Source organism: Anopheles funestus, chromosome 3RL (genome assembly GCF_943734845.2).
Source record: "Anopheles funestus chromosome 3RL, idAnoFuneDA-416_04, whole genome shotgun sequence".
In the NCBI taxonomy this organism is placed as follows: Eukaryota; Metazoa; Arthropoda; class Insecta; order Diptera; family Culicidae; genus Anopheles; species Anopheles funestus.
The window spans coordinates 52,853,715-52,867,044 of record NC_064599.1 but is presented as its reverse complement, the minus strand read 5'-3'; the positions used below and the strand labels follow the sequence as shown (position 1 = coordinate 52,867,044).

Here is a 13,330-nt window from a genome sequence, read left to right as displayed (position 1 = left end):
TTTGTATTCAATTTAATGATATGAGCTTAACTATCAAAGGCTTGGTTAGGAGAGTTTTACATTCCCAACGATCAGTTTGGATGGGAAACAAAGGATAAAGAACAAATAATTGCAAAAACAAACGGTGGTGATGGTTTTTTAAACGTTTCTATTTCGAACCTTAAACCACTAGTATGCAATAATTATCACAATCACTTTAAGTGCGGAATTTTTCATCCTGCCCTGTACGCACTAGGTAGTTTGTTTTGTTTTACATGCTCTCCGTTCGTTTTGTACTTAGCTACTTCTTATACTGAATGGACAGCGACGTTCGTCCGGGAATTATGCTGCTGTCCGCATAATGCTGACCCAAAATCCCAAACATCGAGTCGACCGTCCAGAGTCTATGGAGGAAAGGCAGCGTTTGAAACGATCGCAGCACCTACATCGATTCGTTCGCTATTGCGTACGTTGGTGCGCCTTGAAATTGGTTGGAATTCTTGCGTTCCGTCGCATCCGAGGCACCATCGTAGCCGGTATTGTCGATACCGTTTGCCTTCGATGCGGCCAGCTCAGCCTTTGTAAGCAATCGTTCACCCTCTATCGAGTGACGGATGCCGTAGCTGAAGTAAATGAAGTATCCGATTGCAATCCAAACGGCGAAACGAATCCAGGTACCGGAGTCGAGCTGGAACATGAGGTACAGATTGAAGAACACACTGATCAGTGGTAACAGTGGCACCAGTGGAACTTTGAACGTAAGCTTAATGCTGTCCGTTGGTTGCATGAGAATGATAATGAACAGTGCAACGAGAACGGCAACGAGCACCGCAAGTGCAGCGATAACGCCTGGATAGTCAGTGTTGATGTAGTCCTCGGCCGGAACTAGAATACCGCAAGCACCGCAGACAAACACGGCTATAGAAATGGATAATTTGTAACAATATTGTAAGATTTTTTACCGAATGACGAAATTATTAAGTGACTAATGATTGCCACTTACCAAAAATACAAACACTAAACTTAACCACCGCCGATGACAGCTGCGTTGGTTCTGAAAGACGATCTCGATTCACTAGCTGTCGGATCACTTCCGGCATAGTCACACTTAATTCTGTGCTAGTGAGCAGTTCCTCCGTCTGATAGCGCAAAACCAGCACACTGACGGCGACGATCGTGTAGGCCAGCAACGTACCGATGGACATCATATCGATCAGCTGCTGTAGATTGAACAGGGCCGCCATAATAGCTGCCAGTAGACCGGACAGTAGCGTCGCCAGTACGGGTGTTTGCGTTTTTGGGTGTACCGTCTGCAGCTTCTTGTAGATTATTCCATCCGACGACATGGCATACAGGACGCGAGGAAGCGGAAACATTGCACCGAGCAAGCTGGTGCAGAGGGCGAAAATCGCACCAATCGATACGATCCACTTTATCGCGTACCATTCAATCGATTCGAACAGATGTGGAAAGGGTGCTTCCGGATCTTGCAGATAGTACGGAAGAGCCATCGTCAGCACCGTCGAGATGCCAAAGTACGCGAGGAAAATGATGATGAGGGAGATCACGATCGCGAGTGGAATGTTGCGTTCCGGGTTCTTCGCTTCCTCGCCGGTCGTAGCGATACAGTCAAACCCGACGAACCCGTAGAAACATTTCGCAGCACCAGCCATTATGCCGGCAAATCCGAACGGTGCAAATCCACCCGCTCCAGCATTATATCCCGGCGGTATATCTTTGGGATCGATCGTCCAATTGTCGGGATCACAGTTGATGCCACCGGCCACAAGCACAATTCCGATCACGATCAGATTCACGCCGGTAAAGATGTTGTTCATCAGTGTCGATTCCTTTACACCGTACGCTAGTAGACCGGCCAAAATTAACACCACGATGAACGAGAAAAAGTCCGGATAGTCGGATAGGAAGTCGACGTCCATCGGCATTGCTTCGCGCATCGCTTTACTAATCTTGTTGTCAACCAGCGAGTCAATGTAGCCGCTCATGCCACGGGCCACACTGGACGTGCCTGTAGGATGTGTGAACGGATGAAGATATTACAATAGCGGAGCGATACATCCTATTGGACCGTTTTCACCCATCAAACACTTACCGATCACGTACTCCAAGATCAGATTCCAACCGATCGTGAATGCGGTAAACTCGCCAATGCTCACGTAACTGTAGACGTAGGCGGATCCAGCCTTCGGTACACGTGCGGCAAACTCGGCATAGCATAGGGCGGCAATGGCGGAAGCGATGGCAGCAACCAGGAACGAAACAACCACAGCCGGACCGGCCTGTTCGCGTGCCACCGAACCGGCCAGAACGTATACACCCAGCCCGAGCGTACTGCCCACACCGAGCCCGGTCAGATCGAGCAGCGTTAGGACGCGGGCCAACTTCGACTCGGAACCATCGTCTTCATTCTGTTTCTTCCGCGTCAGGGCTGTCCAGAATCGACGTAAAGTGCCTTCCGCTCGCATGATGACGCGCTGGTAAGATTATCTGCCAAAAACGATACGATAAAGAAACGATGAGTTGGGGAAAGTGACCGGGATGGTTACATTACTGGCACAGAGTGTGCATAAATTAGTCAAGGCAAGGCAGCAAACCGAGCAGTATTGCGGAAGTTGCCAACTTAGCAACGGTCGATCAATTTCGTTTTTGGCTATCAAATCGGACGCCGTATGCGTGTAACGGACCGAACTAAGGTAATTCCATTTGCACACCAACTAATCGACGACTAGTTCCAAAGCTTGCGACTTGCTTTCGGAATTGCCATCTCTTTGCCCGTTGCTTTGGCAGCGTTATTAATGAACTACTTTCACCCAACGCGGGACACCAACAGGTGAGGCAAAATTTCTTAAATTAAAATTTACCCACTTAAGGTCGATGACATTTAGAGCGTAAAGGTTTTGTTTTTTTTTTTTGTTTATCAACCTTTAAGTGCTAACCGGAACTTAATTTACCGTTAATTAGTAGCTGAAAGTGAAGGGAAATCACTATCATCCATTTTGGTTTTGCGATATTGTTAAAATTTGGAGTTGTGATTAGGTATTTTGGGAAAAACCCTGTACTCCAGGAATACAAAGCACAAGGTCAATGAAAAAAACCGCATTCAAAACAGGAATCAAAACGGTCGGTAGCATTAATTCTTTTATGTCGTCAGTTCACTTTAGGCACAGCCGCTATTATTTGCATGGCAATGCAATCCAACGAACGAGGGTCGGTACGAACTCGTTTGACTGGAACCTGAACAAAACTCGTCAAGCGTACTAATTTCGCTCACGTTCCATTCCGTAAACTGGCACCGGTAGGGTTGAGAACTTGCTCGAGATAAACCTTGAGACCGTTGGCAAACTGTTCGTGATATTGAATCACAATGACCTATCGGACATGGTCCCGAGATCAACTTAGGGTTGTGCAATTATCCAGCGGAATGTGGAGATTCTAAAAATGGGATAAATTTATGTCCTCTTAAACACTTTCTGCTACTACAAATTTTGACACCACATTTAATCGTGTTCGAATCGCGTTAGTGTAGATTGTTGTTGAGTGAACAAAGCATAAACAAAACACCAATTTTAAGCACCAGTTACGACCAGTGTACCGACAACCCGTTTGTTCCATTAGTTAACACCTACGGCTCCGCATGCCAGCTACGCAAGACACATCAAACGTGGCGCTTAATACGGCCTGCAATAAGGAGTGTAAATTACGTCTAACGTTTTACGCAAACATTTACACTGAACGGATGGATGAATGGAGGAACACAGTACAAATGAACGATAAACGATGTCGACAATGAAAACGGTTTGATTGGACGTATTAGTACCTCTCATTGCCGATTGATTATGGAGTTATCATTTTTGCTTGATTGCGTTTAATTGTGTGGGATTGTTAGCTTTTCTGATTAATTTACCAGAATTATACGAATGTAAAATATGCGCACGTTCGCATTTTGAAAGCTTCACGCAGTAGAATTTGTTCTCTTTAAAGGCTAGGGAAGTATGGCCATAATCATTCAAAACAGTGTCTATTTACCAGATGCTGTGATAAAAATGCCAACTTCGAAACTGGTTCAATGAATTTTAATAGAATTCCTCCCACCAACACACATTACAACTGAACAACCAGCATATAATTGAAAAATAGCATGGCAGAACATCAATAATAACAAATTGAATTTAACTCAAAGAAGTAAATAGTAAATGTTAGCTAAAGAAAAAATAAAAACCAACCTAATAAAATTTCAATGGGGAACTTCCAATGACGATATCTGTGAAAAATGTGGCCAACAAAAGACGATTGAGCTTAAATTGACTGAACAGCGATAACGACTTGGATCAATCCGAAAGCAATAACAGCAGAAAAAGGCTTTCAGAAAAAAATAATTGAATTGTACTTTTGAAGAACTCAGCAAACGAATACTACAACTAAGCACGAAAGACGAAAAATAAAAATCATGGAGATGTTTAAATAACCAACAAAAAAACAAATTCAGAAAATTTAGGTTGCGAGTAAAATGTAAAAAATAAAATATAATCTACAAAAATTATGTGAGAAAATTGAAAAAATTGAAATGTATTGTTTTTTAACAAGAAAAAATAGACGTGCAAGATGCATATTGCTCGTTAATTTTTATAAGGATCTCACTGTAAGCAGTCTTGTTTCATTCCATTAAGGGGTAAAAGAATCCACACAAAAGCTTTCACTGGTTTCAGTGCCGTACAAGGGAATTAAGCGCTCTGCACGTTTTATAAAGGCAGTGCAAAACCAATCCCATTAGACAGCTATGTAGTAGCTATGTAGCAACAGTCACTTGTTCGAGCATGCTTTTACGGTGGGTGATCGGGACAAAATGATCTTTCGTACGTACGAAACGAATGGTGTAATTAAATCATTGCACCATTCACCTACTGTGCCAACGTACTAAGAGAACGTGATTTGTCATCCTCTGTCCTCGATTAGAACTAGCTTCCATCGGCAGCGAAGAGTTTGAGAATGACGAAGAAGACCCTTCATGATAATGGGTTATCGATACGGATCGTCATCGATGGTGTGCCAAACAGATGGTGATGTATGGTGCAATATGATCGTCGCACTTAGCGGACTACAGACTTTGTACCAATCTGCCATGGTGCAGTGATTCATGTGGGATCAATGTCGCAAAACATGCTTCAGCGAGTTCAGCGAGTGCAAGGACGGTCAGTGAACCGAATGCATCGAACGTCGTGTTAGTTGATTAATGCATCGCACAGCTACCCTCCCGCAGCCGATCTTTAGCCCCAAAATTGACAGAGATGGTGCCAGAGTTTAAGGCGTGCCGGACAGCTTTCGAGCGATCGCCTTGTATTGGGTTCAAAACGCATCCACCATGAGCGAGTTTCATTGACCAGCGGGGTGCGTCGTAAGGCCAGACAAACAGGCAGACAACTATCAGCTTTTGTTTTGCTCGTCTCATTCGCTTTCATTTCGCGAGTCTACCCGAACCACCTTGATACTGTGCCAGTGTGTCATCTGTGCCGGAGCGGTTCCTCTACTTCGATCACAGAGCGGTTTTATATGCAGAAGGTTAACGACCATGCAGTGAAAGCGGAATGACCTCCGCGCTATCGTTGACCGCACTACCGGAAGACAAGCATTAAAAGATGGCTTTGCGTCCAAATCTGGAGGAAGAATTCACAGGCTGACTGTGGCAGACTGACGCTAATGGTAATTTGCTGATGGTTCGCTCATTTACATTTTCAAAACAAGTAACGCATAAACAGGGCGGAAGCAACATCACCGTGATAGTCTTAACAATGATTTATAGAATTAACCATAAATGAAAAACAAATATAAATTTTACATTCCACTTCCTAGCATGGCAGCTGACACAAGCGCAACTCCATTTTTCATCGTCTATTACACAACACACTTTTTCCCTTACGGCCAATTGATACGATTGGCAATGCATACTGATAGCAAACCAAAAATTCTCAAATCGTATCCATCAAACGCACAATCGCACCCATTTACATTCCAATTGGACATGGACAGCTCAATTAAAAAAAGGACTTGCATCACCTGATAAGCCAACGGTTTGTTATGTCTACCAGCATAGACGAACGTCCAACCCTCAGTATGATTGTTTCTAAATCACCCGTATTAAAAGGTGCTGATGTGCCGATGTTGACGGGTGGTCAATAGATAAAGGGTGATTAAGCTCGATCGTTTAAGTAACGACGAAGGAGTGGGGAAGTTATGGAAGAGCTTTCTTTGATCAGAAGAATGGTTTATATACTTTTTGCGTAAAGCTCCATTGTTACATTCATATCCCCTGCAATAAGCTACCAAAATGAATAGATCGTAGATCGCTAGACATTCGATCTTTTGCCAGCCTACTTGGAGTTGCCTATGGTAAACCTCTCCATAAGAATATATCACTTAATAAACGGATCAACTTGTATAAACAACTGAATTACAGAGATGGGAAAACACATCAATTCCTACAGACAAGAATTCGCGGACGCGTGCTGGATTGTTACCAGCGTTATCATCATTTTAAGTTGAAGTGGGAACGTAAAAACGTGTCCAACAGGCTACTTCTCGTGGGACAAATAGCGAACATGCTTATGCGTCAAGAGTGAGAGAAAGTGAGAAGTTTAAAGTACTATAGATGATAAACAAGCTGCTACAAAAACCAAGGATCAGTTTGATTCACCAATAAAAATGCTCAACACAGAGATAGATTAGGAATGTCAACATTCTTTCACTCACATCATTTATGGGCACTCATATTACCAAGATGGAGTAGATCAAATTCTTCTGGCATTATACAAGCGTTGTAAGTACACCTATCTATTCATTACAAACACCGTCACAATTCCTTCAATTTCCTTAAGCAGACTTGGTCAGCCGCGCTCCGTTGAAATATGCAGATTTTCTACTAGCTCGTGCGGATAAAATCATTTAATTGCATTCCATAAAAGCGCACACGACTAATGTCCGTCTTGCCGAGGTCTCTGTCACATTGCCGTTTGCTCCGCGATAGTTTGTGGCGCGGGTTTATCGTCCGTATCATCACCCATCGGACATTTCCTGCTTTTCTGGCAGATGATGATGGAGAGCAAAGTTTCGTTGGTGGGTTATGACGCTATATACTACCATGCTTTGATGGATCGATCCTTAATCAAGCCCGGACTTACTGAATGCTTGTAGTAAACAATCCATCCAGATAAGCGTATAACCAAAAAAAAAAACAATAAAATACCCCCCACGCCACCTTCCAAATTGGCCATCGATCAGATGGTAGTAAATCATACTGAAGGTACCGACCGCTCTATAGCAAGACTGGCAATAGGGTACCGAACTTCACCGTATCTTGCGTGAGCCACCCCTGGCTCGTGACTGCCAGTGACACTGATAAGCTCATCGGTTCATTGTTGAACTGCACTCTGCCTCCAGCATGTGCTGCCAGTGGCGTCTTTACCGGCTGTTAAGAACGATCGAGGGCGTCTAAGTGGGTTAATTGCGCGAGGAGAAAATGAAACGAAGGTCTCATCTTTAGTGGATACGTTCTCGCTGAAAGTGAACAAAGCGGTTTACCTCCCCATATTTTAATGAGATCGAAATGAGTACCGGCACTTAACTTAACGCCAAACGGAGATGCAGTGAATGATGAATAATGAACAAACATTTTTTATCTTTCATTTTTTCATCCAAACAAACACGCTTTATTTCTGTCGATCATATCCCGTACAAAATCTCACTGAGTAAAGAGCAATATATCCTTCACTAAATTAACGACAATTATCTCTTTGCTTTACTGATATTTTTCTTGTTTCGGAGTACTTGGGACATTGCTTGTATCATACACGCCTTTTATACGAGGGTAAGGAAGAGTCATGGCATTAACTGTGTAACATTGACTGGGTTCGTTTCAAATGCGAAGAAGAATCAACTTGGGATAAAATATTACATAAGTAGAGGAGTTTGCAAACCTTCGGATCAGATACCTATTTAGGACTCTCCGCCTAGATTATTTCAGGTTGTAGAAACCATATATTAAAGAAAAAAACCGAATGTTGTCAGAGTCGTTGTCCTCAAATGGCATTTGCAAAGATCAACACCTACACAACGGCAACACATAGTATTTCACAAACAACACTCTCTGGGACACTAACTAGGTATAGCTTATTAACCAAAACAAAAATCCCCATGGAACACATGGCGTGTCTTTCGTCAAGGTTTTTTGCATGCTAATTCTACACCATTGAACCGTGCTTCAAATAAATGGAAACCGGTTTTTACGTAAATTAAACTCGCTGATGATAGTCCATTTCCAAAGTGGGACACATATTAAACTTAAGTTTTTATATATAAAAAAAACCTTACTTTTACTACCTATAGGCCCTCACTACTTCAACCCGATAGAAAGTGTGTGGGATATGGCATACCTTCACATATAGCACTCATTTTATGGCTCCTTGGGGAATCCATAAAAATCCAAATCTTCATACAGCAAACGCATCAAATTGCTGCACTTGACAGGAAGTGTTAGTGTCGTAAATAATGATGGTTTTGAAGGGATTAGTTACCTACCAAGAAGACAGTAACGTTTGGTTGCAAAATGTACGAAGATTCATGTAGTTATTTTACGAAAGAATGGTTGACAAAAGTTTAAAGAATCGTTATTTTAAATTATTATAAAAATAAACCCGTTTAAACAGTTTTCACTTATGTATGTGACTCTACGAAGGTCACAGAAACATAAGTTAGTGAAGAACGCACTGAATTTGCTTCGATGTTCTATCGCGATGATCGCACCGTATCTAGTAGTCATTGGATCAGCAATCAAAACATAATAATACACCCTACCTCCGGAATGCCTTCAACATTTCATACTCAGCTTGATGTTTTTTTTTAGAATGTGGATATTTTATGTTCTACCATCCTTTACACATTTTATATCCCACACACAAAATCACCTTCCCATTCGCATTCTTAATCGACACGAAACGATGGCGAAGGTCACACAAAAATACATTAGCGTATGGTCACAAGAAGCAAAGGAAGCTTTGCAACGAACATCATCTCAGCACATTTAAATTCTGCTGAATCTCGATGCCATCTTGGATGGATGAAGAAGTTGTTGTTCGGTTATTGTTTGGGGGGGTTTTCTGTAATCCAACAGTTTGAACAAATGAAAAGAATGAACTTCAACCAATGAGTAAATGGCTTGCGGCAACAAAATAAAATAACAAACCCAATGGAAGCACCAACAAAAAAAAAGGTTATCATCACAACGCGTTTCTCTCGTGTTTATTCCATCCAAGTTAATAATATGGCGAATAACTGGCAAGGTAAAAAAAAGCTCGAACAAAAGTACCAGAATGGTATGGTAAAACAAAAAAAAAAGAGTAAGTATTCCTCTATAAAAACTTGTCCAACAGTCATCAACGACTCGTTCCGGACGTACAGCTGTGTTAATACAGCGAGGGCTACTCCCCGCTCCTTCCGTTCTGCTTCACTTCTCATACTTCTCTTCTTTTGGCCAACAACGATTTCTTTTTGGCACATCAATGCCAACCTGTGTTTAGATCAAAAAACGACCAAATCATTCGATTACATACATTGATCGAATTGAGATAGCGTGTGTGATGAGAGTACGAGAAACAACTGTATTTTTTTTTTTTTGGTTTGATGTGCATGACCCATCACAGATGGGAATCTGTGCTAAAATGCATTCGTCAAACAAAGTAATTTAATCGACTTGACGTGTAATATTCACAGACGTAATCGTGCTTGTCGATTAAAAGCCATCAACAAATCATTTATCATCTCCAATAATCGCCCATAACGGCATACAACTACATCCAGTAATTTATATTGGAAGTAATGTTCACTTCACGCATACACTACAGTACTGACACATGGAACAGCATCCAACGAACCAAGGGCTAAGCGCATAATCCAAGGGCGATTATAAAACGATTTTGATTAAAATTCAAACCTCAAAACATGCGTGGAAACTTAGATGTAAACCCCAAAACGGTCGTAAATTCAATAACAGTATGAAGTGTCGTTTTTGGGGTGAAAATTGTAGTAATATGTAGCCGATCATTTCGATGCGGGTATTGTACTCCTCACGCGTACATATATTAATGCACTCCACACATCGATGATTTAAATCGACAAATTGCTTTACACGCACAGGTATTGCCGTTTTTGTCACGTTTCTAAAGGTGATTGACTGTAAACAATCGTCCCTTTATGTGATGCCGAAGGGTTTTTTGGGGGATTGCCGTTTACAAACCCTTGACGATTAATATGGCGCGATGCAATACAAAACACTGTAATGAGTAGCTGTTGGAACCTTCAAAGTAGTCTGTGGTATTAGGCGTAACTACGTGTAACCACGTGCAACCGTGTGGGGAACAACCACGTTGAAAGGCACTTGAAAATACCGTGAACGAAACTCGACGACTTTGAAGGAGTTTGATACTATAAAAGCTGCCATTGCTACCTGAAGGATGAAGAGTGGGTCATCTTGCTATCCTTGTAACATTAAACCGTACGGTAATGCTCTATGGAGGTTCGATGAAGCATGAAGCCAGGATAATGTCAACACAGTATAGAACAAATCAAAATTATAATGTTTTTAAGCTATTTCGTCACAAATCTACATTTTTGTTTTCTACCATACTTAATCGATCACAAGTGTTTTGGGGCTGATGGAATGAATGGCCGATTAAATACGAGCCGAAATGATGGAGGTTTTGCAACTGGTCCCTCATTTTACTGTACCAAATTTAGTTTGCCACAAACAGCTTTCACTTTTCCTTCTAAACCACCGTAATAACAACAGATACAAATAGCCACGCTAATGGTATGGGCTGCATGGTTGCAGTTAGTATAGCTCATTATAAATCGCTCTGTTCGAAACATTTCACAGCAACGGTGTCACTTTCAATAAATATAGTTCTTATATTTTTCACTTCTTTAACGTGTTTTTCAGCACCATCCTACTTCTGTATCGGATTCGATGTCGTTCCCGTAGCAACATTCCACATCGAAACTTCTTCTATTGGCACTTTTATATTGTACTTTGACGATAATAGCCGGCGCACTTGAGTACAATCTTCCACGATACCTTACTTAACCAAAAAACAAAACAAAAAAAACATAACAAATAAAGTAACTTCTGCACTTACTGTAGGAAAATAGAAACAAACTGATCCGGCAGTTGGCAAAATAGTTTTTGTTCGACGCGACAACGATTTGGCTTTCGGTTAACCGATCAACTGTACCGGTTGACGTCTGGTCGGGAAATGTGCATTTTTTTTCTAGCAATTCCACAGGTGAGTGCAGGTGAGCCCACTGTCAGCACGCATCGATGATGGAGGGGATACACAACGTACACACATGTCCGCCTGCTCAGCATAGTAAGCATTTGCTAGTGTGGAGCTGTACCGGGGTGATTTTGTTGTTGTTGTGTAGATAAGTAGTGAACAATACATTGAAGCTAGATCAGTATAGCGTAGGCCATGGTCTATGTAACGAAGCAACAAGAAATCCGTCGAATTGCGTAAAGCTTCCAAATGGTTTAAGTGTTTTCTGCAAAACAAACTAAACTATGAGCATGTGTTCGCGTCTGCACGTGGTACGCGTGAAATCCCTTTTTAAGGAACGCATCAAAAGATTTAAATGCAACGAAAAGCTAGGAAAGTCGTATTTTTTACGATTAAAATTGTTTAATAATTAAAATTTGAGTTCCATAACAAAGAAAAACAAAATTATGTCGAGAAGCGTATAATAAATAATATGTAAAGAGCTTTTTTTCATGGAATATTAGGTGGATGATTAGTTGACACGGAACGGTCAGCTATCTAACCTTAATATAAAATTATTTCCTCACGTTCTTATCTACTGCCTGCAACAATAAAATCATCTTCTGTGAGTGTATTTCCAAAAGATTAAATTCCAACGTGAACCATTCTCTACATTTGCTGTATCGATTAGGAATACATTACCGAAGCAGAGCCGTCTCGACGCCAGGAGTTGTCTGAAATACTTGAATGGTAATTAGCTAATTGGGCAAAGACCAGGAATGGATTATCAAATCAGTTATGGACGTCAGCAAGCTCTGAGTACATTTCAAATTTGCCACTTATATTGAAATAGGTATGTGAGTGTGTGTGTTTGTAGTATACATATTTTATCAACATTTATTGATAACAAATAGTTTTAGCATGCACTAAACAATACCATTGGTATGAATGGAAGATAAATGAAATAAAACAAAACATTTGGTAGATACTAAACCCCTTAAAACGGATATATGCCCTTTTCAAAGTACACAATCATGGCGTAGTCGGTTTGATTGATGCCAAACCGTAGATTGCACCGAGGTGATTGGGCAATCGTAATCATCATATCACAAAAATGCAAGCGGTATGTGATCTAGTAGAGATAAAGGCGATTAAATGTGTTTAGCGATTGCTTTCGATAGGCGGGTTGGAAGGAGTTACGGTCCGTAGAACTTACAACAACCCGATAAACGATATTATTGTCGTCTCGGGCCATGCCATAAAATGTCTGTTAGTAAACAGAGAGCAATAGGGTTTACCGAGTTTACGGATAGATTACCACCGGACTTAAGATAGGCACACTGTAACTTTTGGTTTAACTGATTAGATAAAACCATACCCTAAATCTAGGAGACAATCATATGTTAATAATCTGCAAATGGTTATACGCAGCTCCAAAAATTGACGTACATACATTTTTATTATTTGCCATGAAATCCACATACAGGTAATCTGCCATAAAAACCAAAATTTCACCTTCATACATCAGATGGTACACACACTTCTCTACGGTGAGTGAGAAAAATGGAACACCTCATACAGCTGACGGTAGCGTGATCTTGGACACTACGGATGAAGTTGTGCATAATGCCGCCAAAATATTCCAAAAACCAAACAAAAAGCAATAAAAAACACTTGCGCTATCGTACTGAGCACGCGGGTTATCATTAGGATACCCTGTTATCAACCATCGAAACCGGTTATAGCATGTGCTGTCGTCCGTAATTAAGGTGAAGTGGTTTGGGCGACGAAAAAGATGAAATATGCAAAAGAGACAAGCATTTTTAACATGATTCAGATGAATGCTAACGTCGGGTTCTGCGTAAGGTAGACATGATGAGAAAGCATACTACAATGTGACAAGATGATGAGTGTGTTAAATAATGAGTAGTGAAACAAGTAGAGGATAAAGCTTATTGTTATAAATTAAGTTTAATGACCTTTGCACAAGTTGAGAAAGTAATAACATAATAAGTACAGGATAAAACGTATCG

General features: G+C 41.1%; 1 protein-coding gene across 1 annotated transcript; it reads right to left on the bottom strand.

The window, feature by feature from the left end:
• Positions 1-109: 109 nt before the first annotated feature.
• LOC125767212 (cationic amino acid transporter 3) lies at positions 110-11,436 on the bottom strand. Its single transcript, XM_049433562.1, has 4 exons — positions 11,181-11,436; positions 2,093-2,487; positions 983-2,008; positions 110-897 (listed from the first exon to the last, which is right to left on the bottom strand). Exons 2-4 carry the CDS (start codon positions 2,463-2,465, stop codon positions 422-424), a joined length of 1,875 nt encoding a protein of 624 aa, XP_049289519.1. The 5' UTR covers positions 2,466-2,487; positions 11,181-11,436; the 3' UTR covers positions 110-421.
• Positions 11,437-13,330: the final 1,894 nt, after the last annotated feature.